This window comes from Dunckerocampus dactyliophorus, chromosome 6 (assembly GCF_027744805.1).
Source record: "Dunckerocampus dactyliophorus isolate RoL2022-P2 chromosome 6, RoL_Ddac_1.1, whole genome shotgun sequence".
Classification (NCBI taxonomy): Eukaryota; Metazoa; Chordata; class Actinopteri; order Syngnathiformes; family Syngnathidae; genus Dunckerocampus; species Dunckerocampus dactyliophorus.
In genome coordinates this window covers 19345322-19370828 of record NC_072824.1, presented here as the reverse complement: position 1 = coordinate 19370828, position 25507 = coordinate 19345322, and the positions used below count along the sequence as shown (strand labels likewise).

Genomic DNA, 25507 nt, shown 5'->3' with positions numbered 1-25507 from the left:
AGCAAGGATTGCAGCTACGGGAGATCGGAGAGTGCTGTGTGTTCGCGGAGGATTTACCGGACTCGGCGGTCCGGTTGGGGACATTTGCCGCTTGCCGGGGAGATCGGACTTCGGCGTCTTGTGGACACAGAGCCTCGGGACTGTTCTCCCCGAATGTTACCAGCATGTAGGCTTTCCCACGAGGGCAAATAGCATCCTGTACCAAGTCTACAGCAACATGAAAGGTGCTTTGAAGGCTCTTCCAAGTCCCCATTTTGAAAAAGCTAATGTCTCTTCTGTTGTTGTTGCTTGATTTATTGTTATTAATGTTTCTTCTGTTCTTATTCATTTTCTTGTGTTTTTCTTTCTTTCTTTCTGCTGGGAGAATGAACAGAACAAGAATTTCATTGCACATCAGAACTACCTGTTCTACTGTGCATATGACAATAAAACTCTTGAATCTTGAATCTACAGCATAGGAGTAAGTTAGCACACTTACCGTACAATGGTACGTTCAAGGACCGTCGAACAAAGCGGGGTGGGTCACTGCTCGGAACTATGGGATTTGTGACTGTATATTATTTTCTTTAAATAGAAGGGTGAAGAGTTCCTGGTTGTGCCATTGTGAAGGAGTGTGTGTGTGTGTGTGTGTGTGTGTGTGCGCGTGTCATCACCAAAATCCCACCAAAACTGGGCTCATGTGCGAGGTAAGTTACTGTTGGACTACACTGTTGATGGGGATGTCATACAACTTCATGTCAAAAAATGGGAACTACCCCTTTAAGGTCAGGACTTTGACCGGACCGCTCCAGGACACGTATTGTCTTCTTCTGAAGCCATTCTGTTGTTGATTTGCTTCTGTGTTTTGAATCATTGTCCTGTTGCATCCACCATTCCTCCTTTGAGCTTCAGCTGTTGTAGAGATAGCGTCGGGTTCTTCTGCAAAATATCTCGATAATGCTGTGAATTATTTTTTTCCATTGCTGATAGCAAGCTGTCCAGGCCCTGAGGAAGCAAGCACACCCATATCATGATGCTCCCTCCACCATTCTTCATGGTTGGGATAAGGTTTCATCTCCTCATCTCCAATAATGAGGCCAGCTACAGGAGCGAGGTGGGCAAACTGGCTCAGTGCTGCAAGGACAACAATCTCTTCCTCAATGTGGGGAAGACCAAAAAGATTGTTCTGAACTTTAGGAAAATACCCCTGCAGCACTCCCCACTGACCATCGATGGCGCTGTTGAGACGGTGAGCAGCACCAGGTTCCCGGGGGTGCAACATAGAGAGCATTTCACTGGCTGCATCAGTGTGGTATGGAGGCTGCACTGCAACTACTGTAGTTGTGAATATAGCGACGAAGATCATTGGTGTCCCCCTCCCACGCTGACATCTTCAACACTTCAACCGCAGAGCCATCAGCATCGCTGCTAACAGTTCCCACCCATTATCCCGCCCAAAGGTTCACTTACTATTTCCTACCTGTCCTGTGAAAGTTCACGTTATTTTCAATAAAAATATGAAAACATATTGTATGTGTGGTATTAGTTTAAGCAGACTCTGTTTGTTTATTATTACTATTTAAATGAAGATCAGACTACATTTTATAACCAGTTTATGCAGAAATATGCTGTGAGATATTCCAAACGGTTCACATACTTTTTCATCCAACTGTAATGTGTTTTATATATTTACTCTGTTATCTATCTACCTATTCAATGTTTAGTGGTAGAGGATGTACAAAGTCTCCCAGCTGTGATTTACTCTCTTCCGGCGGTCTACGTCACAAGATCCTCCACCCTCTTCCTTCTCGTCCTCCTCCTCCTCCTAGCCCCAGCCTCCATCCCTCCTCCACCCATCCATCCAACCCGTGCTCCGTGCGCCACAGCGCGGCCATGGTGGACTCTCCCGGCGAGGCCACGACGACGACGACGAGGAAGCCCTTCTCCGTGCCGGAGATCACACCTCTGGACCAGTGTGACTTCAGCAGGGCTAGGATCCGAGCGAGCGTGCGGTGGCTGCTGTGCAAGTCTTACGGATGTGCAGGTATCAGCATCCACGGGGGTTCTCTACATGCATGCATGGGTGGGTGGGTGGATGGATGGATGGGTGTGGCACTCACTATACTGTATTTTATTGTATATACTGTATAACCCACCCTGCTTTGAGATGCTTAATGTAGCGTTTTTGCTGCTTCATCCTCCATACTGAAGCTGCTCCTCCTCACATGGTCACCACATGACAAGGCTAATTACCTTTCTATAGCTATCATCATGTTCCGTCGGTGATCCCCTTATACGTGTGCACACTACGTAGGCTGCGTGGAGGTTGCCTTCAGGGCAACAAAAGACTGCTGCAAAGTGCTGCTGTGCGGCATGTAAGTGGGTCAGCCAGTGGCATTGCTCGCTGCATAATATTTGTGTCACTGTTACAAGGTGACTACTGTGTTGTTCTTTTATTGTTAGTATTATAGTCTGAACGAAGGGGTGTAAAACATATCAGTCAAGGTTCCACGCTGCATGTGTGTTGATTGGTCTTTGTGTGGTTGCTGGGTGACGTCATTTCACTGTCACTGTGCCTATGACTAATCAATCACTTTATTTAGTATCATGCTCAGTATTTTGGCCTCTAATACAAATTGGATGAAATGATTCAGCGTAATATACTTTATTTTATTTATTTGCCAGAATTTCAATGGTTAAAAGGTTAAAATTGTATGTATGTGTTGCTCTGTTTTTATATATATTATATATGCAGTAATTATCTTACTTTAGATATTTTTTTATGACGCATTTTTTTATGAAGCAACGTCGACCAAGAATTAACTGATGATGAAAAACTATGAGAATTTTTCCATTATTTACCTTAATGTATTTATACATTCAATTGCCCACTGGGTGTCTTGAATTTTAATAGAGGCTACGAGGGGAAAATAGGCCCACACATGGGACCCAACCCACATACACACACAAACTGAGCTGAGGCTTATTCAAGCACACTTGGCCGAATGAACAAATGATGACTCCAATGTCCATATGACACCAGATCTATTCAGAGATGGCTATTATATGTTGAGTAAAAGTCTTGGTCCCCGCAGCAGTAAATAGCAGGATTCAGTCTGTGCTGTTTGAGTAGGATTATGCCAAAAATTGTCAAACTAAAGGTTTTAGAGGGGTTCTGCATGGACTAATGAATTGCATTTTGATGAGAATATGCATAACGTCGAATACAGCAATCCCTCGTTTATCATCCTTGTTTATAAATGGAATATTTCTGTAGTTATGGCATAAAAAACCCGTTTACGGTCTTCTAAATACAGTTTTAACATCATTAGAGTCCTCTAGACATGAAATAACAGCCATATAGTCACGTTTACATCTGTATTACCCAATATAGTAGACATAGTCAGAGAAAATAAACCATTCAGGAGAAAACGCAAACTCTTGCTTGTGTGTGTCGCAGTAAATGTGTTCCGTGTGGAGGACACAAAGTGATGTTGGGAGCTCAGAGTTGAGTTTTATCTTGTCGTGCATTACAGCCACAATAGTAGCCTGTGTTATTATGATGATTATTATTTATTATTATGTTATTATTATTGTGCCTGTTGTGAGATAATATAAGCTTGCAATAAAACACTGTTGTTCTGCCGATCAAGTGTGGTGCTTGTCTCACCAAACAATTAAAACAATTAATGACACCTAGTGACCAATGTAGAATACTACATTCACGATTTGAATGGGTTTTCTTAATGGCTCATATTTGTATTTTAGTTCATTTAGCCATTTTTATGCTTGAAAATGCTTAATTTTAGTATGTATTAGTATGTACAGTTTGCTTAAATATGCAAATTTGTAGCTAATAATAGGCTGTATTCAACCACAAAACAGTATGATTTATTAATTAATATATGTTTGAAAAATTGTGATAGAGTCAAGCCGTGAAATTTGAAATGGGATGCGGCGAGGGACGACTGTACAGGAATTTTTATTTTTGGGTCACTATGTTTTCAATGAAACCTATTTTTTGGTCATCCTCCATTAAGCTGGATGTAGCCTACTAATTGACAAAAAACAGACACAACATTTGTTGGTTTGGTTTAAGATGGGACATACAGAGACCCCGAGGAGCAACAACAACACTGGCCAGTACAAGGTTTAAGAAGGGACATTCATAGAGAAAAGAGCAAAAACTTCAGCTAGTCCACAATTTAAGTGGGGATTTGCGCCGAGAACAAGGAGAAAATTGCATCAACATCAGCTAGTATGTGATTTAAGAGGGGACATACAGAGACAACAGCAACAACAAAATGTGCTAGTTCCTGGTGTAAAGTGGGAAGGACAGTGACAAAGAATGAACAGCAACAACAGGGAACAAAGAGCAATGCCAAAAGGCAACAACATCGGCTAGTACGTAGTTACAGTGGGGACATACTAAGAAAGCTGAACTGAGCAACAAAATAAATTGTACGATATCTGACTAAATTGTCATGAGGTCCTGTTGAGCTCCAGGAAACGCTAACATGGTCAATGTCATAGATGTTCATACATGGTGTGTCAGGGCATGATTCAGAGGCATAGATTCCTGCTTCTGCCTGTATAAGATTAGCTCAGCATTATGCTAAACAGGTTAACAGCGCCAGCTCTACTAGTCTGCTGTCGTGTCTCATTGCCTTCGTCGCTGTTGGGACACAATAATGACTGCTTTCCATTTCCATCGTTTCCATAGTGACGACCGTCCCATTTCCTGCCACTAGTGCCTGAACGTGTGAAAGAATTAAACAAAGCCAACACACTAACCGTGTGTCAGCTAAAAGTGGGACGACAACAACTCAATTATAGATTTTACTGACAGTAGTGATGATTGGAGGAGAAGTTACATAAGAGAAGATAGAAGACATCATAAGAAACTCAGAAATGCACATAGATGTTGGAGACTTCCCTGTAGTCAGCCCGACAGTACCAGCATCCTTCTGAGACTGCAGTGTCGGGAATGTGGGTCAGTGTTTCAATGCTGTCCCGCTTGCGGAACGTTGTCGCCTTCTTTGTGGAATGCATGACTTGATCCTCGCTCTTGTTCCTGAGCTGTTCATGCAGAAGACAACATTATCGTCTTGTAGGACAATAGCAAACCTCCACTGTGGCCAAATTTGCTTGTCATCATGACTACACTACGAGTATTGGGTATTGATTGGTTTTGATGATCTCTGTGTAGGTTCCCACATTTCTGCATCGTCATTGGATACCTTTTTCACATACAGTACTGTTCATGCAGTCTACCTACTGTATCAATCCCTATACGCAAAACCATTGATTGGCTGGTCTTTTTACGCGTTTACGTTCTGACTTCCTGAATATTCACTGACCCGATTTCAGTCACTGTTCATACAGTTGTGTGAAAAGTGTCTGCCCCTTCCTGATTTCTTTTTTTGCATGTTTGTCACACTTAAATGTTTCAGATCATCAAACAAATTTAAATATTAGTCAATGACAACACAACTGAACACAAAATGCAGTTTTTAAATGAAACTTTTTATTATTAAAGGAGAAGAAAAATCCAAACCTACATGGCTACATGGAAACCTACACCTACATGGAAAACGTGATTGTCCCATAAGAAAGACACTGGGCAAAAGCGGCCTGCATGGCAGAGTTCCAAGACGAAAACCACTGCTGAACAAAAAGAACATTAAGGCTCGTCTCATCTTGATGATCCTTTGGGAAAATACTCTGACAAGACAAAAGTTGAACTTTTTAGAAAATGTGTGTCCCATTGCATCTGGCGCAAAAATAACGCCGCATTTCAGAAAAAGAACATCATGCCAACAGTAAAGTATGTTGGTGGTAGTGTGATGGTGATTGGCTGTTTTGCTGCTTCGGGTCCTGGAAGACTTGCTGTGACAAATTGAACCATGAATTATACGGTCTACCAAAAAATCCTGAAGGTCATCTGTTAGTGACCTCAAGCTGAAACCAACTTGGGTTCTGCAGCAGGACAATGATCCAAAACACACCAGCAAGTCCACCTCTGAATGTCTGAAGAAAAACAAAATGAAGGCCTTGGAGTGGCCTAGTCAAGGTCTTGACCTGAATCCTATTGAGATGCTGTGGCATGCCCCTAACAAGGCGGTTATACTCAGAAAACCTCCAATGTGGCTGAAATACAACAATTCGGCAAAGATGAGCGGGTCAAAATTCCTCCACAGCGCTGTAAGAGACTCATTGTAAGTTATTGCAAATGCTTGATTGCAGTTGTTGCTGCTAAGGGTGGCCCAACCAGTTATTAGGTTTAGGGGGCAATCACTTTTTCACACAGGGTCATGTAGGGTTTTTTTTCTCCCTTAATAATAAAAAGTTTCATTTAAAAACTGCATATTGTTTTCACTTGTGTTGTCATTGACTAATATTTAAATGTGTTTGATGATCTGAAACATTTAAGTGTGACAACTTTATTTTGCCTTAAATTGAATCAAACAGACCAGCTCATATGAATATCTAATGCAATGAAACTCTACACATCACCCTGCAACAAAATTATTTTGGTACCGAAGTTGCATTAAAAGGAAACAGGACCAAATTTCACCTAAATAATAAAATGTTTGACTGTACAAACAATGAATGAACACGAGGCTTCTTTTTAAGCTAGATAAAACTGCACCGGTTTCTCTGGGAAAAAAATAAAATTAAATAATAACAATTTAATAAGTGTGTCTTTAACAGAAAAGCTGCAACAGCACACCCTCTTAAAGTTTCACATTTTCTTGTTATTGTTATAGCTGACATTGGAATTTGCCAGAATTTGTCACACAATTCCTCTTTTTGTTTACCTTTGAGTAAGGTTTCTGCAGCAGAAGCACTCTTTCACAACCCTGCTGTCAGTGAAAGATGTTTTGTTTTGCTCCAGTATGCATACAATCCTTAGTGAAGACACATTTGCACCTCGCTGTGCTATAAATTAATGTGCTATGACTCTTGTAGATTTTTCATACTGGGATCTAAGAGCTGTTATTTTCTGTGCGCTCATGTCAGACGTGGGAGGATACTTCCCCTCGAATGATGTGTGTTTTGTCAGCTTGTCGCGTCACATTTGCACTTTTGATCAGCGCTAGTTTCAGAGCATATGAGACACAGCGGTGTGGCACTGAATTCTGGAAGAATTGGTCCGTCCATTCACTTTTAAATAATAGCTTTTCTTGATCAACTTTTCTTAATTGTGAGCAAGCCATGGTTCTCATTCGAAGATTAAGCAGCATAGAAAATGGATGGATGTATGGTTCTCATTCACTCTGCAACAAATTCATTGGCTCATTTTGAGTGATGTCACCACGTTTGCTGTCATAATCATAACCATAATAACTGAAGTAATTACGCCTGGAAACTGCAGCTGTGATCAGTCCGCAAGAATGATTGTTATTATTATACTTCCTATTCACTTTTATTAGTCACAGGCCCGTAAAGGGCCATCACTGGGTCCGGATCCGGACCGAGGTCTGCTGTTTGGTGATGGCTGGTATAGCTACTGGATGTTCTACCTATCAACCATTATTTGATGCACCACTAATTAGTTGTGATTGGTTCTCTGTGTAGGTCCCGCCTTCCTGTACTGTACTTTTCAGCCAGTGTTCATATAGTCAGTGATCCGCTTTTTAATAGTCCCTCATACGTAGAGCTGGGAATCTCAGGGTACCTTACGATACGATACAAATTGTGATATGCGATGGTATGTTTGCACGAGAGTTCTGTGTTTTTCAGGTTTCCGAGGTGAAAAAAGAAAGAAGTTGTAGGAGACTTGTCGGTTACAGATGCGGGAAAATTTTACTCTCGTTTGAGCCACTTTGTGTGGATTTATTTTAGGAGCAAAATGCGAATGAAAGGGTTGAAATCCGTACACACACGTGTGCTCCCTTTTTATTTTTTCTACTCACACAATCTAGACGCATATGCGAGTGAAATGCTCCCACTGTACAGCCCGGACAGGGCGAGAGTGTATCGATAATTCATCGTAAGTTAAAACACTGCAGTAGTTCGATATAACTATATAATGTCACACGCCAACAAGTAGTCCCTCATGAGCCCTGCTCTTTTTGATGGCAAGTCCTGCCTTCCTGTAAAGTTATTGGTCGGCTTTTTAAGCCCTCATGCAATCATTGGGCGGTCTATTTATAAAGGACTACTGTATTTGCACCACATCATTAGTTTTAATGCTCCTGCCTTTTATTTAGGTCCCGCCTTCATGTATAGTAATTGGTCAGATTTGTAATAATTCCACATTAAAGTCATTGGGCAGTCCGCCTGTCAATCCCTATATGCTGCACCACTCATTGGTTTCAATTACCTGCTTTTCTGCTTAGTCCCACCTTCCTGTATACTCATCGACCCACTTTTCACTCACTGCTCAAACCACCCACCTTATCACTATATGCCACAACACAGACTGATTTTAATGGCTTGAGTTTTTGTTTACTTACTTAATGTTCCTTGTCCGTTCCCAGAGAATGTCCCAGTGGAGTTACGGGAACCTCTCTACAAGGACAGGTATGAACAAGAGCACCTCAAGCCAACCGTCTCCAAACTGCTCCTCTCCCCGGAGTTCTACTGCCGAGCACAGGCCTTGCTGGCCCAGGGGCAGGGTGCCACTGTGTCGGCATCACAGGACTCCCCGGCTGACAACTCTGCACTGCTGCAGTTCCTCACAAAGAAAGGGGTTGCCCCGAAGGTCCAGAATGTGGATGTCACTGAGGACGACCTCTGCCATGTCCCCATCAAGATGGTAGACACTTATCCCTATGTCCATCTAATTCATTAAACTCTCGTCAAACTTATTAAACAACTCTAGTGCTGTAGACAGTGGTACCTATAAAAAAGTGGACGCTAATTCTACAAACACCAAACTTTTTTCACCACAGCTCCGTCTGCTGGATCTGCTGGGTCACTGCACCATAAATGATTTGAAGCATAGATACAAAGCAGTTGTACACCACTGCAAAGTTGAGTGACAGTTTTGTGTCCCGGTTGCAGAAAGCCCACCTAGCCATGATCGACTCCCTGATGTCACTGGCTGCCAGAGAGGTGGTGAGCAGGGTCAAAATGGCGGTGGAGGCGGAGCAGATGGGCGTCGGGGCACCGTGGGAGAACGCACTACTCTTTTGGGTCAACAGGGTGAGTCAGGGTGAAAGACACAAGCATTCATCCCATGCATGGGCACAGGGGTCGGAGCCTAGCCCAGGTGACTTAACGTACATGTTGTTGGCTTTAAAGCTGAACCAGAAGCTGAGAGAGAGTACTGAGGAAGAAGAGCCGGCCAAGTCTCAGCCGTGTACTGACCAACAGCCTTCTCAGGAAACGGTAAACATGCACAAAGTCGAAGTTTAAAATGGTCCCACCATAAAGGTAGGATGTCAAGGGTGGTGACACATACATTCACACATGTTGTTTTTGCCAAGCACCCCCCCTTGTTTAGCTTCTAACATCATCATCCTCACTGTGTCTCTCCTGGGCTGGTCTCTGTCGACACACCTTGCTCTCCAGCAGGGCCCGTCCAACCGCTGGTACTGGAAGCTAGTCCCCGTAAGTGTGCTGTCGCCTGCTCATATGCAGTATGTCCTCTCAGTGTGTGCTCGCTGTGGCTGACGTTGATGGGCCTGCATATATACTATATTTGTGTGTGAGTACTGTTTGTGTGTGTCTGTGTGTCTCTTTAAATGAACTGCCTGTCATGTCAGCTGACCAAAGAGAGAGTGTTAATTTGTGTGTTGCTTGTTAATGTTTGGGACTCTGAGGCAGTGGTATTTTCTATGAAAAAGTTGGGCACAAACAATGACTAATTCACTCATAAAAACAAACGAATACTTGATTTATTAAAAAAAAATAAAAATTAATGTCATATATTAACAGAAGTTGTTGCTAGGCAGAATTCACAGACAATCATACCTCCCCATAGTTGAATGAAACAACACTGACATATTATCATAGCTACGCCCACTAGACTATTTGAATGACACAAACAGGAAGTCAGACATACTACAAGATTTTACACGAAAAAATAGGTGGAAAGTCGAAGAAGATAAAATTCAAATTCCATCACGCTATAAATGTCTTATTTTGTAATATTTTCCTATTACAGCGGTTAACTTATTTTTTATTTTACAAAATTTTACAAAATCCGAATCCATTTTTCCTATAAGAAATCATGTAAATCCAATTAATCCGTTAATTAATCAATTAATCCCAAAAATATTAACACAAAACACATTTTTATAAAGAATAATTATAGTTTTCCATGCAGAAAACAAATTGAAATACACATAAATTACAAATTAAATAGATAAATGAATATTTACCTTGACTTTTACCTTTATTGAAGACTAGCAAACAGAAATTAGTGGAAGGGGAAGGGTGAGTTCACTGTTTCATTCTAGTTTGTTACAAATTAAACTTTCAAGAGTGGATGGTTAGAGCTGTATACTTGCTCACTTGAACTCTATTCTAAACTTCGGCAGTAGCTACAATCATTATACACACTGGCCAGTCTTACTATGTGTGTCTTTGTTAAACTATTCCCCTTCCAACCTGTGTCAACTAAGGAACCTTTACAATATATTTTATTGTAACAGGCGCTACCTTTATACTGTGCTAGGACTTCTTTCTTGGATGTAATAGTGTTTGTCACATTCTTTGTAAAAGTTCTGGCACTTGCAACTTTTTTTACAACAATCTTAAACATAAAAAGCACAGATTCCTCTAACACTCAAAAATATGCAGTGCGCTTGAATGCCTCATCGGTGCAGTGGTTAAAAGGAGGAAAGAAGGGGACGGATACAGTTCTTCACCAGTCCATGTGCATTTTATGAGCAAATAAACCAGACACACATAATAAAGACAATTAAAGGATTCCCTGGCCACAATCTGTCTATAGTGTCCCAACTTTAAAGACACACTGCCCATTCTTCACAGAGATTTAGTCATCAATGCATGGCTGCTTTGTTTGGGCAAGCGACTAGTTTGTCAGGCGTACATTTTGGCCATACAATAACCGAGACCGTTTACAAAAACCGAGACAACCGAGACGAAAACGAATCCTACAAAACATCCGAAAACTTAGGTTCCACTGTAAAATGCATCTTAGAGAGAAAGGGCGCCCACTGGTGGGCCTCGAATACATGCGCCACTGCTCTGAGGACATTGGGCCTCATTCACGAAACGTTCTTATGCACAAATGTGTTCTTAAAGCCTTCTTACGAAGATTTTTGGCATTCACGAAACGTGTTCTTAACTCACAGTACTTAGATCTAAGAACAAATTCTAGGAACGCTCAGGAGGACTCTTACGCACAAGCAAAGCTTGCACTTCCAATGCGCAATCGCCCTCATGATGGATTTTGCAACCTGATCCCAAAAAATGTAGTGCAAATAAAATATCCCAACAATTATTTATCATCAAAACAACTAAAATATATATACTCCATCGATAAAATATATATTCAAATCCCAATTCATCAAAAAAAAAAAAAAAAAAATACCTGGCTGGACGTGCACTGCGCAGAGAGAGAATGTAAAGGGACCATGTAGATTTATTTGCTGAAAGCGACGAATATTTGATGTCCCGCTTCAGGCTTCAGGCTTCCCTCTCTGTTCTTGCAGGTGTGCAGGATCATCAGAATAACATCGCAATGAAACGTGGTGTGCCTATTGTGCATGTAGCACCCCCCAGATAACGACATGCGCCCCCAGCCACGTCTTGAGCCAGAGCACGAGGCTGCTGTATTAATTAGGCAGCGTCTAATCAAATGTAACCACAGAAAAAATAAATTGTCACACACAAACTATGTATTTTTACTTTATTTTTCCATCATGATTGTGTAAATATTTTCTAGAGTTTCCGAAATGGTTTGGTTTCTGATTGATGGCCCGCCTCCCGTTTCCTCCAGATCCCTCCGGTGCAGTCCAATCGTTTTTTTTAGTCTATTTTAAGTCAAAACACTTCTTTTTAACCTCTGCGGTGGCGCGTTTCTCCGTGGAAACGGCATTTATGTTTCCTGCAATGGTGCTCCATGCCGACTCTTTTTGGATGGCCTGATGACCGGTGGATACACGTGAAAATAAGGTGGTCTTGTGTTCGCTCACTCCTTGTAAAAGCACCTCTATTTCTGTACAATTGAAGTTTTTCTTTCGTTTGTTGTCCAGCTGCTCCTCAGTCTTGCCCTTGCGCGTTGCCATCTCCGCCTCCAGCTGCCTGTTGCGCACGGCACATTTTTTACCTTATATAGGAAATAATAGGCGGTGACCTATGCAAATTAGGCCTTACATGCACGTGCATCGCAGTTGGCATTCATCAACCTAAGAACACCGGTGCAAACGATTATCCCTACTTAAGAACGTGTCGTGAATGTGGCGCGGTTTCCAACCCGCGCATTCTTAAGTACACTTCTTAAGAAGACTTTTAAGAAGATGTTCGTGAATGAGGCCCATTGTGACTCTAGGGCACATGTGTCAAACTCGTGCCCTGGAGGGCGAAGACGCTGCAGGTTTTCTCTCCAACCAGTTTCTTCAGCAGGTGATTTAATTGATGAGGTCCTTCCCTCAAACTGAAGGTGTTGATCATTAAAATCACCTGCTTTCGTGACTGGATGGAAAGAAAACCTGCAGTGTCTCGGCCCTCCATAGAATGAGTTTGACACCCCTGCTCCAGGGAATCGTTTTGAGCAAAAGGAATGCTAAGAAGGAAGAAAGGAGGGGAGGGAGGTGAAACCACACCCACCTTGTTTGTCCCCCGCCTCGCCTCTCCACCACTGTCCCCTCCACCCTCCTCTTCCTCCCCCTCCCGTCGCTGTGTGACAATGTGTTACAGGGGACCCCTTTGTCATTTTTACGCTTGTGTCCCTCTTCTCTGCCATCCCCCATCCAGCATGCTATCGCTTTTTGTTTGAAGGAGTCGGGGAACAAACCGCCAGTGGTAAAGTATAACACCTCGCTCTTCTCATCCTCCACGTCTCCTGTAGCAACAACACTCCACCTCACTGACTAATCTCCACCCTAACACTAAAGCTGCATTGTGGTTTTATTTCACTGCACTGGTGCCAAATAGTCACGTTACGGGAGGCGTGACCCCCTGCCCCACGTCTAGTGCTTGATGATGACCTTTGACCTCCTCCGACACGGCTTTTTTGTTTTAGAGCCTCATGGCTGCCAGTGTGTGTGCATTTGATGCATCCTCACCTAAAACCACATTTTTTAAATTGTTTTTGTTGGCCACTGTTTATCATTTCTGCAATGCTTGGTTTTCTGGAGCTTGAGGCCGCGCCCTCCAGTTGGTGTGTGTTTATGTTGTACTGTATTTATATAGTCACATGCACTCACAACATGGCCACAACATTTGGTACACTCGTACAATCTAATGAGAGCCAGTTAAAGAGCTGTATCCAAGATTTGCATGCTAGGAAGATAATAATGCTCATTTTTGATTGACACTGTCAGGAAGGAATTAATTACCTCCACCAAGGGGGTGAGGAATTACTTGTTTAGTTGAACTTGTTGAAGTTTAATTTATTTAAGTTAAATATCCCCTTCATTTTGAATGCATTTCAAATGAGATTATTTATTTAAATTTTAAAAAATACATAAAACTTACATTACATTATTTACATAAAGTAAATAAATTTTTTTATCTATTTTAAATTTAATTTAGCTTAAATTCATGTAAAAAATTATGTAACAGTATATTATATGTGTGTGTGCGTGTGTGTACATATTTATATATTACAATTTATATATAAAAAATTGCATATAAAAATTAGATATAATATATACTTAATACCTTACCTTTAAATATTATAAAAACAAGAGTTGACCTGCTTGATCCTGCTTGTCTCAAAGATTAAGCCATGCAAGTCTAAGTACACCCGGACCTATACAGTGAAACTGCGAATGGCTCATTAAATCAGTTATGGTTACTTTGATCGCTCCACCGTTACTTGGATCCAGACCCGGGGAGGTTGTGACGAAAAATAACAATACTCTTTCGAGGCCCTGTAATTGGAATGGGTACACTTTAAATCCTTTCGCGAGGAACCATTGGAGGGGAAGTCTGGTGCCAGCAGCCGCGGTAATTCCAGCTCCAATAGCGTATCTTAAAGTTGCTCCATTTAAAAAGCTTGTAGTTGGATCTCGGGATAGAGCTGACGGTCCGCCGCGAGGCGAGCCACCGTCTGCCCCAGCCCCTGCCTCTCGGCGCCCCCTCGATGCTCCTAGCTGAGTGTCCCGCGGGGCTTGAAGCGTTTACTTTGAAAAAATTAGAGTGTTCAAAGCTGGCCCGCTCGCCTGAATACTGCAGCTTAGAATAATGGAATAGGACTCCGATTCTATTTTGTGGGTTTTTCTCACCCTGAACTGGGGCCATGATTAAGAGGGACGGCCGGGGGCATTCGTATTGTGCCGCTAGAGGTGAAATTCTTGGACCGGCCGGCGCAAGACGGACGAAAGCGAAAGCATTTGCCAAGAATATTTTCATTAATCAAGAACGAAAGTCGGAGGTTCGAAGACGATCAGATACCATCGTAGTTGCGACCATAAACGATGGCAACTAGCGATCCGGCGGTGTTATACCCATGACTCCAACCTCCTGACCTTCCCCTGTAGGACCAAGCTCCGAATCTGGGGAGATGGAGCTTTCTCCGTCGCCGCCCCCACCCTCTGGAATTCACTGCCCCAACCACTTCGTGCTTGTTCTGACCTTCCCACCTTCAATAAACGACTCAAAAAATGTATTTAATGTTACATTTTTTAAACATTGCTGCTTTGTTTTGTTTTTAGTCCTGTTTATTGTATTGTTTGTTTTTAGCTTTACATTGTTTTTATCTTCCATTGTAAAGTGTCTTTGAGCACCTTAAAAAGTGCTCTACAAATAAAGTGTATTATTCTATATAAATTATTCTATATTATGATATTATATTTTGTGTATATTATTATATAAATATATTATATTATATAAATTCATATATATATATATACATACATTTTTTCAGCTAAAATTTAAAGCATTTTAAATGTAATGTTTTACATTTTTGATATAAAGAAAAATGACTCGTTTTTATAAGAAAAATGATATAGTTATTTGACGTTTAATTACATTTTTTAAAATTTAATTTCATATTTTCATTCTTTTAAAAACCCTTACTAAAATGTTTGTATTACATGTCTATATATCTAATTTTGCCATATCTAACTTATTGTGCGGGGATAGATATGGGGAAATAACTGCAAAAGTACACTTCACTCACTAACTAGAAAAAAGATCAGTTAAGATAATACATAATGCCGCCTATAGAGACCCTCTATTCCTAAAATCACAATTATTAAAAATAGTTGACCTGGTAAACCTTCAAACAGCTCAAATTATGCATAAAGCAAACATTAACCTGCCACCCAAGAACGTAATACAATTCTTCTCATCAAGAGAGGAGAAATATGACCTCAGGAAAAAATGTAACTTAAAACACTTACACGCCCATGCAACGCTAAAAACCTTCAGCATATCAGTATGTGGAATCAAATTATGGAACAAGCAGTTGATGCTTACAAAGTATAAGGAAGAAGAATCCTGAATGCTTTGTCATATGACAGCTGCACTTTATGCAATTTCCAGCAATTTGTTCATACAGATTTACAAACCTCAACTTCATTGTAACACATTGTTGTATTGCTTTATGATTGTCTTGTGTTATTCAGAACTGGCATAGGGAACATGTTGAATAGGAAATGAACAAATGTATTAGCAATTGATGTGAAACAAAGAGGGGGTAGGACTGAATAAGCTCTGCTTCTTCCTCCTCCTTTTGGACATGTGGAATTGTGAATTGTGATATGTGATGTATTCCAAAGTGAAACATTACCATGACCATATTTATAAATCTTACATTTAATGCATTTTGAATATAATTAATTCAAGTTGAAAGTAACACATTTTACTTAATTACTTACTATGATTATTTATTTGATGTTTAAATGGCAAATTGAATTGAATGCATTTTCAAATTTGTCATAAAAAAATTTTCTATTGGGAAAAATGTAAAGAATGTCCGTCAAACGACACTGACAGTGTCAATCAAAAGTGAGCATTGTTATGTGTTTAAAGACAAACTTTTTGATACAGCGCTTGTATTGTATCCCATTAGACCGTACACGTGTACCTAATGTTGTGGCCAGCAAGTATTTTTTTGCTCTATTTTTTTGCGTTTCTTGTTGTGGCTTCACAGTCTTTATTTCTGTATCACACAAGGACACAAGTCTTTTAGTGAGTACTACCTGGGCTGTCTTCACTCTGACCTCCCTTGCTTTGTGCTTCTCCTTTAGATCCGCTACAGGAAGGACAAAGTGCAGTCTAAATTGACTCCCACCTTCCCGCTGGTCACTGCGGTCAAAGACCTGTCTAATGGCTGCGCTATAGCTGCTGTGCTGCACTACTACTGCCCTAACGTGCTGCCTCTGGAGGGTACACACACGCACTACATAATCAAATATTGATATTTTCTTCTGAACACAACAATAATGATTCCATCATTGTACCTGTTCCAGATGTTTGTCTAAAGGACACCATGTCAGTGGCTGACAGTCTTTACAACCTTCAGCTGATTAAAGATTTTTGTGAGAATAGCTTGCAGAGCTGCTGCCTTCTCCTCCTGGAGGACCTTCTCTATGCGCCACCTGTCCTGCATGTAAGCATTAGCACCTTTTCAATATATAATACTGTATATATAATTCATACCTGCAGAAGAAGCAGCAGCATCCTTAAAGCAGTTTGAAGGAAAAATGTTTTGTTTGTTTTTTTGCTCTAGGGCTCCCCCTACACTAGTCAAGTGTAATTTATATATGTTAGCACTGATGCTAGTGCTTTCACAGCATGCAACATATAACGTACAGGTGGTCCTCACGTTACGAACGAGTTACGTTCCTACGACTGTGATGTAAGTTGAGTTTTCATGTAAGTCGGAACTTATACCTAAATTAACATGATCACATGAAGGGCATATAGGGCTGTTAAATGAGTACCACCCCCAAGCCCACCCCGTAAGCTTTATAATGTATATAACTGCTTTTCTTGTCAGCTGAATATCATGAGCTTCGTAGCCGAGCTGCTGGAGTGGTTTGAAATCAAGAAACCGGATTTTGTTCGACCATTACAAGCTGTCGACCTTACAGGTGAGTTTTGGATCACCAATCCACTGCATAAAAACCGCATCAAAGAGGTTGCCTCAGCCACAACTGTCAATGCCAATGTTTTTTTAGCCGCCACTAATTAGACACCCCGGCAGTCATTTGCTTTTGTAGACCACGTACGACTATTAATTGAATAGACGTGTTAATTGGAGCATTTACGGTAGTTTCAAATAAGCTGTGCTTCCTTTGTGTCTTGCAGATGTCTCAGGTTTAGTTTTCTGTACCAGTCCAGTCAGCGGGAACAGCAACAGGTACCTGCGTCCAACCTGTACACCGTAACAGTACTGTGGTACAGTCGACCCTTGTCACTTTGTGGTTCGATCATCACGGCCTCACTTTCTTGTGATTTTTCAAAAATGAATTAATAAATGGCCGCTGTTTTGTGGTTGACCATGGCCTGTTATTAGTAAAAAATATGCATATTAAGCACATTTTACATATTATTGGCCTAAATTAAGCATTTTCAAGAGATAAAAATGACTAAATTAATTAAAATACAAACATTGCACAGTAAGATTAAAGGATGTTGATGAAGTGTAGTCTACCGCTAGGTGTCAGTAGTAACACACGCACCAGACTTGATCGTTGTCAACAACAATTATTGCAGGTTTGAATTTTTATCTCACTACAGGAACAATAATAATCATAATCATAATCGTCACCATCATAATCATAATAATAACACGGAGTACAGTTGTGGCCGTACTCCAGCTAAAACTCAACTCCCAACGTCACTTGCTGTCAACATGTCTGGAAGACATTTACTGAAACACACACAAGTCTTATTTATGTCTTAAAAGGCTTATTCTCTCTGATTATATCGAGTATATTGGGTAATATGGGTGTAATAGTGACTATAGGGGTGTTATTGTCTGTCCAGAAGGCTCCAATAATATAGAAATAAAACGTATGTATAAGGTTTCCTATGCTCTAACTACGAAAATATTATATTTATCAATAAGAAATCGTACTTTGCGGCAATCCATTTATCGCGGTCGGGTCTGTAACCAATTAACTGCGATAAACAAGGATTTACTCTATTTGTATCTGTTGTCTCACACTGTGATGTCCCGTTTCAGCGGTTCTCCCTCATTCATCTTCAAACAACCGTTTGTGCCCATCTGTTCTCCGTTATCACCAGGTAAGAAGCACACAAAAGTGTAGGGACACAATGAATTACCGTGAATTCTGGACTATTAAGCGCACCCGAATATAAGCCGCACCCACCAAATATAAAGAGAATTTTTTTTTTTACATATATAGGCCACAATTACCTATAAGCCGCAGGTGTCCATGTTGTAACATGGGATCAATGTTCCCTCAGCAAGACGTATTTCACAATGTAGCTTTCTTTTTTGTCCACCTCAGACAAAACAAGCTGAGGAACTTTCTCATCCAATTAATGATCTGAATCTTGTAGGAAACACCTAGTTTATCATTTCATTTTCCATTTCTTTTCTGTTTTTTACCATTTATTTTGTTAATTATGTATATTTTTATTTCCTTATTTCATTTCTGTTTTGCAGCAGCCTCTTATGGCACTATTTAATTCTGGAAATGTACTTGAAAGTGATGCCACATTTGCTGCATGTTTACTTTTGTCTACATAAAAAATTTAAATTAAAAAAAAAAAAAACAAGCAACTACCTTCCAGTTCCTTCGGCATCACTTGTGCAAACTCCGCGTCACACTTCCTGTATTCGGTAAGTCCGGCCATCAAAATAAAAGCATGCCAGTACCACATGCTTGGTTAAGCCACACATTCAGTCCACACTCTCATTCGAAAAAGATAAAATCTCACCCAGATTCAACTCTTGTTCTTCTTTTCTCACATACTCTGACAGCCAGTCAGCTTTTTTGCTTAAGCTTGGTGAGTGGATGTGGCACTGCACCATTAGCTATAAGCGAACCTGCAAAACAGCGGCATGTACTACGTAACGCGCTGAATGAATTGATTGGCTGCGTGAGTAAATACGCACCAACAGGATCTCATCCTTGGCTGAATAGTGTTCGTCATCGTCTTGTTATCGCTTGTTGTCACCTGTTACTCACGGATTTGCTTTGTAAAATGGTACAGAATAAATTGTTTATATAAAGTCTTTATGAATAAAGTGTTTATTTTATTTACAGTTCAGGTTGGATTTCACTTTGCTGCGCGCTGAGAACACAAGATCATTGTGCACGCACACAGTTTAGAGAGGAACGTTGCATGGGATATTTACACAGAAAGACACGCTATAAACCTTGCAATCCTACCTCCACTTGATGTTCCCAGTGTCACTCGTTATCTGCGGTGATGAGACATGAGATGCTTTTTTTCATCTGAGCTCAACAGCTGCCGCAGTCCAAGCAGTTCAAGCAGAGGCTATAGTAATTCTACACTTGATCAAACTTACTTAATGTTTGTCAGATCAAAATACAATCACTGCATAAGACTTCAATATGCACCCACTTCAGAAATTCACTACTTCCTAACTCTGCACTCTAAGCATCACGGGAACTGTGGTTCTTTTAGCCAAATTAGCCGCATCATTGTTTAAGCCACAGGGTTCAAAGTGTGTGAAAAAAGTAGTGGTTTATAGTCCGGAATTTACGATAGTCGATCAGGAATTGGACTTGTCCCGTGAATCTTAATTCCTCATTTTTCCAAGACATTTGTATGCTTCCAAATTTGTGGGAACAGTCTGGAGGCCCAAGGAGGGGTTGGTGTGTAAGAACTTGAGAAAGACTTGAGAAAGAAACCAAAATGCATGTTCACAGACTAACTTGTGATTCTCTGTCCTTCCAGAAAACAAAAGCTGGACCAAGAAACAGATCAGGTATGAAACTTGGATGTTGGTTCTGTAGTCAAGGTGCTGTTGCATTCATACTTTGCCTTAATTTTCTAAACCCCCCTACTTTGGCTTCTGTGGTCTCACCGCATTCACATCACTGCCCCACCATCACCATCACCAACACCCTCCCCCTGCAGTCGTCCTCTGTCAGCAGTGACTTTCAGCATCCCATTTGGGCTGGACAGTGATGTTGATATTGTCATGGGCAACCCAATAGATTCTGTCTTTCGCTCTGTCAGCACGGACAGCCTCAGCGCCGCCATCCCTGCAACAACGACATGCGTTCCGTACAGCCCCAGTGAGGACCTCAGCCACCTGGTCAGCGCCTCAGCACCGTCACTGCGGTCTTCCTGGGCGCCGCTGGGAGAGCTGCCCACCATCGAGGAGGCGCAACAGGTGGTCCCTGCTCCTGGCACCAAAGATCGAAAGAAAGGGAGGACTGCAGAGAAAGGTGGCAAGGGAGTGTTGGCAGCAAGGCCAGAGCCCAGATTGTGTCCAGAGGGTGCTCCTGCTGGTTTCTTCCTGCATTCCCCAGTGGAGGACAATCCTCAGCTCAGTAGCTCCGCCCCCTGCTGTTCGGGAGTCATCTACCGGCCGGTCAGTGGAGAGGCTAATGGCGGTGTGAGCAAGGAGAGGTCATCACGAGCTACTCATATGTCACGTGATGATGATTCTGTACTGCGAGATGGCAGCGTAGACTCATCGGAAGCATCTGACGACATCCCCAGAAATACCCCTGGTAATATTCGACCCAGCAAAGGTCACCACAGCGCCAGCAGCAGCCCACGCATGACAAGCTTCGCAGAGCGACGAGACAGCAGAAGAAGACACCCAGTAACCACTGGGGAGGACTTGGCCACTACCCCAACCACCCCGGGGACGCCACAGACACCCTGCACTCCAGGCCAGCAGGACAGCCTGGGTCCCAGAGGTCCTGAACCGGGCTCAGAGGCCTGGGAGCTAGGTGCTCGTCTGGAGGAAAAACGCAAAAGCATCGAAGCCCAAAAGAGACGAATTGAAGCCATCTTTGCCAAGCACAGACAAAGGCTCGGAAAAACAGCTTTTCTTAAAATAAAACGAGAGCAAGGAGAGGGCGGAGGAGAGGGATTGGAGGAGGACAATCTCACCCTGGAGGAGCGCCTCACTCAAATGGAGGAGCAGCTGAAAAAGGAGGAAGACAAGGAAAAGACAGAGAATAAAGCAGACAAGGAGAAAGCCAAGCCATCTGTCTCAAACCCACCTCGGCTAGAGAAGCAGGTCACATTCTCAATTGATAGCAAGAAAGGTCAAGAGAAAGAGAAAGGAGGAGAGGCCATCCTTGTGGAGTATAATGAAGTAGTTCAGAAACTGAGTGAAGCTTTGCAGTCCCTCCAGATGGACATGCAGAAGCTAACTGAACAGCAGCAGCAACTTCTGGGCAACCAAAGACCCAGAAACTCGTACAAAGCCACTCCAAAGTCAAAACCTAAAAGTAACTCCAAGGCACCGACCAAGAACCCTCCCCACACCCCCACAAAGACACCCCCAAGAACACCCACCAAAAGTCCTAGCATGGGCACCAGCAAAGCCTGGATGATACCCACTGGTCCCAATCCTTCCTCTGTCTCCTCACCATCCCGCCGGACTCACGCTCTTTCTGCATCAACGTCACCAAAAACAGTTATCTCCTCCTCCCTTCCTGCCCCCCGTACCAGGATCCACACCTCGTCCACGCCACGCAGTCCCAAACATCAATCACGACCCCAACCTCACCCACGACCCTCAGAGCTCAAGTTCCCCCCTCTTAATCGTGTCTTGACGCCCACTCACAATGTGGACACCCTCCCCCATCTGCGAAGAGTGTCACCCAGCAAGTGTCAAGTGCAGACCTCGTCGTCATTCCGCATTGGCGGGCCTCGAACGCCTCAGGAGTCCCCCCGGCCTGTGCCACCACCTGATGAGAGCACCTCAGACACCGGATCCAGTGAGACACCCACCCAGTTCAGCCTGGAACTCGAGCAGGAGGATATTGAGGCGACCGAAGCACAGGGGGCCTTGGCAGTGCCCATACCTCATCACCCAAGGGTTGGCAGCAGCTCTGGACCTCCCTCTGAATGCTCTTTTGAGAGCGAAACATTATCCATTTCTGCTGCGTACGCCACAGGAAGAGATGGAGGCAGGGCCGGAGGTGCAGGGATTGAGATGTCACTCTCCTCCCTCGGAGGACCACCGGGGGGCAGCGATGAGCAAACAGATGAGGGGCAGGACTTTTCTTCTGATTCCATGAGTGACCAGGTAGAATGTGCTGCAGAGCCTGCCATTGTCCTTGCTTCAGATGCCACAGAACAGCTGGATTCGGCCACAGAAGCTGGGAACTCTTCAGACCAACAAACTGAATCCAGTGAAGACCAGGCAAAAGTGTTCACTGTGGAACAACCTGGAGAAAACGAGCTTGGAGCTAAAGGAGGCATAGGATTCTTCTTTAAGGTGAGTTTTTGCCAAAATGTGGCAGTTTTTTAGCAAATCCAGTTGTAAAAACAGATGGGGGTATCTGCAGGAGGATGTGCAAAACGAAGGAGAGATGGCTCAACGCAAAGCTCTCCTTCTAGAGAGGCAGCAGAAGAGAGCAGAGGAGCTGAAGAGGAAGAGACAGTGCCAAGAACAAGAACGGGAAAAAAGGCAGGTACCCCTACAGAAACAACTCAATCAATCCAACCAAGACTAAACTATTTTTCCCTTTTCCCCCAGACCCCCATCTTCTGACAAGACTGCAGCCTCCCCTTCCCATACACCTCCTGTCGGAACCATCTCGCCTTCCCCAACCCCTCCGGCGACTCCAGCTCGCCGTGGAGATTTCACACGTGCCGAGTATGCACGCCGCCAACAGCTGAGGCTTATGGACAACCTGGACAAGGTTCTACAGCAGAAACCCACCAGTCAAGGTCGATCCCCTGTCAGGAAGACACGAGCGCGTCCTCGCAGTGTGACTAGAGAGGAGACACAGTTGTCTCTGAGCCCTGCCAAGAGAGCGACCGGTAAAGAAATGTGCACAAAATTAGATACTTGCAAAGAATTTTTTTATGACCATGATCTTGTGTTCTTCCAGCCTCCAAGATGACTAAGTCGCACTCGTCACTCAACCTGGCAGCTACAGATGGAAACAATGACGGCGACAAGAAAGTCCATAGGTGCTCATTTTATCTCTATGTTTGTCATCCTCCATGAACCAAGAAGTAGTCTGCTCACTTACAAACATTGAGAAGCTAGACAAGCATTGCAAAAACAGGTCTAGACTTTATCACGGTACTGCACATGCTCTAAGCTGTGCATCTTATAGGGTCACGTCATCTGGCAGCCGACCTGATTCACCTTCTGGATGTGTGACGCCGAGTCGGTTGGCCAAGCAGGATGGAGACTGTGAAACTGGTTCCAATGGAACCTCGCCTGCCCTGGAATACACTGGTATTTAGCATAGTAGCATGGCTTCTTATACCCACGTGGGTTTGAAATAATTCAACTAAAACAAGCTATGATGTTTGTGTTTCTGGATCAGGTCCAAAGCTCTTCAAAGAACCAAGCTTCAAGTCCAACAAGTTTATCATTCACAATGCTCTGTCTCGCTGTTGCCTGGCTGGGAAGGTCAACGAGAGCCAAAAGAACAAGATAGTGGAGGTGAATGTACGCGTACCCCACTTTAGCAACTTCGGTCATATTTAACCTCTTTTTCCTTCAACCACAGGAGATGGAGAAGAGCCCTGCCAACCACTTCCTCATCCTCTTGCGTGACTCCAGCTGCCAGTTCAGAGGTGTCTACACCACCAACCCCGACTCCCAGGAGCTTGTGCGATTGGCTGGAGTGGGACCCAGGACAATAAGCTCCGCCCAGGTAGAGTCCATGTACAAGTACAGCTCGGATCGAAAGCAGTTCAGCGCCATCCCCTCTAAGACCATGGGCATGAGTGTGGATGCCTTCACAATCCCTGGCCACCTGTGGCACGGGGGAGGGGCAGCGGGCGGAGGCGGAGGCGCAGGTGGGGGCAGCAGGAGGACAAGCCTCACCAAGAAGGCGCTCGTTTCCAAGTGATGGAATTTGCATAAAGTTGTTGTTTAGCCGGGATTTAAGCCCGCCTTATCCCTTCTTCTTCCATGGATTATCGGAGCAAGAACTTAATTGATTTCACAGGATGTCCTACACAAGTTCATTAAGTTCATTCTCTTACAACTTTTTTTAACCCACCCATCATCAACCTTCAGGGGTTGTCAGAGCAAGATCCCCATTTTGAGAGAAACAATGACGGCTGAGGCAGGTGAGGTCAAAAACGGCACGTAATTCCCCGCCCCCCCACACCTCAAGAGCCCTATTGATTTTGATTGGTGCCTGACAGTTGAGGTAACATTTTCAACTGCACCCAAGATCACTGAGAAGCAAAGATTAGGTCAGCTGGACGGATGCTGATATTCCTTGACTGAGCTTCAAACTCTGAGGTAGTTTAAACTCAAGGTGAGAACTATTGATTTCACTTGGCGTCCGCACAGATAACTCCTTCAAACCTTTAGTATTTGCTTATGTCGGATCAGGAATGGTAATAAATAAGGTTGTCATTGATGTGCATGAAAATGTCAGCATCTTTTTCATTTCCTATACAGTCATAAAACTTCAGTCAAAATGCTCATAGTCCAGCAACATGATAAGTGCACCCACTGGTTCCACAGTTCCTTCAGTAGAATGTCACTTTTATACACGCTTACAAGCTGTCAGGACGTAAATTTTGTAAAGCATCCTATTGCGAATGATGTGTCATAATGATGCAGATTGTCACTGAATGATTTACTGCGTGTGAGAACCAATATGTAGTTTCCTGGTTGCGAAATGATCCTTTTTTTTACTGTACACTATGATAACTGAAGGTTACTAATTGAGGATGTCTATCATGGTGCTCTATTTAAGAGTGCATGCGAATAAAGATGGTGCTTTAAAAACCAACATTCATGTGTGGAAACAGCTACTGTATGATCAAGTTGCAAAAAAAAACAAAAAAAGACTCGTGGGAAGGGCGTAAGATAAGCGAAAACACTGAGGTAAGTTTACTGTAATGACGTAATTTCCAGGGGGGTGGGATCGTACACTATATAGCGATCTAATTTATCTTATTATTATTATGTATTGTGTAAAACTAAGACATGAATAACATGAAAAAATTAAAAGCACAAAATGAATGCCGACCCATCATCTACCAGTTCAAACCTAGAGTTTTTCCAGAGAAAACGTGTGGTACAAGGCAGTGTGCTAGCATGAATTAACATGAGACAAATGTGCGCATTAGCACTCAATAAGTCATCAAAACTTACCTTCATGCATTCCCACATAGTATCAGCATTTGACACCAAATATGTGGTGAAAGAAAAAAGGTAAAAATACAGTAGTAGTCTATCTGTGCGGCATGAGAGAAAATTAGCACAAGCACAATGGACCTGTCAAGTGAGACGGATGTAACAGAGAGAATCCGGCCA

The 25507-nt window shown here is 42.7% G+C and overlaps 1 protein-coding gene across 6 annotated transcripts; it reads left to right on the top strand.

The window, feature by feature from the left end:
- The first annotated feature begins 1773 nt into the window (after window positions 1-1773).
- LOC129182472 (calmodulin-regulated spectrin-associated protein 3-like) lies at window positions 1774-25412 on the top strand. 6 transcript variants are annotated; one of them, XM_054778644.1, is made up of 19 exons: window positions 1774-2023; window positions 8466-8743; window positions 8992-9132; window positions 9232-9318; window positions 9502-9540; window positions 12877-12924; window positions 16320-16458; window positions 16542-16681; window positions 17072-17165; window positions 17383-17434; window positions 18263-18324; window positions 19972-20002; window positions 20257-22483; window positions 22554-22675; window positions 22745-23031; window positions 23103-23184; window positions 23334-23458; window positions 23550-23668; window positions 23736-25412. In XM_054778644.1, the coding sequence occupies exons 1-19, from the start codon at window positions 1873-1875 to the stop codon at window positions 24078-24080; spliced, it is 4569 nt and encodes a 1522-aa protein (XP_054634619.1). In that variant the 5' UTR covers window positions 1774-1872; the 3' UTR covers window positions 24081-25412. The 6 variants fall into 6 exon arrangements, with proteins under 6 accessions (XP_054634619.1, XP_054634613.1, XP_054634614.1 ...); XM_054778638.1 differs by having other exon boundaries at window positions 20155-22483; window positions 23736-25411; XM_054778639.1 differs by having other exon boundaries at window positions 9505-9540; window positions 20155-22483; window positions 23736-25409.
- The last annotated feature ends 95 nt before the right edge of the window (window positions 25413-25507 follow it).

Coding starts and splice junctions, on each gene's coding strand:
- LOC129182472 (XM_054778638.1), top strand. CDS start 1,873: ATGGTGGACTCTCCCGGCGAGGCCACGACGACGACGACGAGGAAGCCC. Junction 17,166..17,382: donor ACAAGCTGTCGACCTTACAG/GTGAGTTTTGGA, acceptor TGTGTCTTGCAG/ATGTCTCAGGTTTAGTTTTC. Junction 22,484..22,553: donor GCATAGGATTCTTCTTTAAG/GTGAGTTTTTGC, acceptor GGGTATCTGCAG/GAGGATGTGCAAAACGAAGG.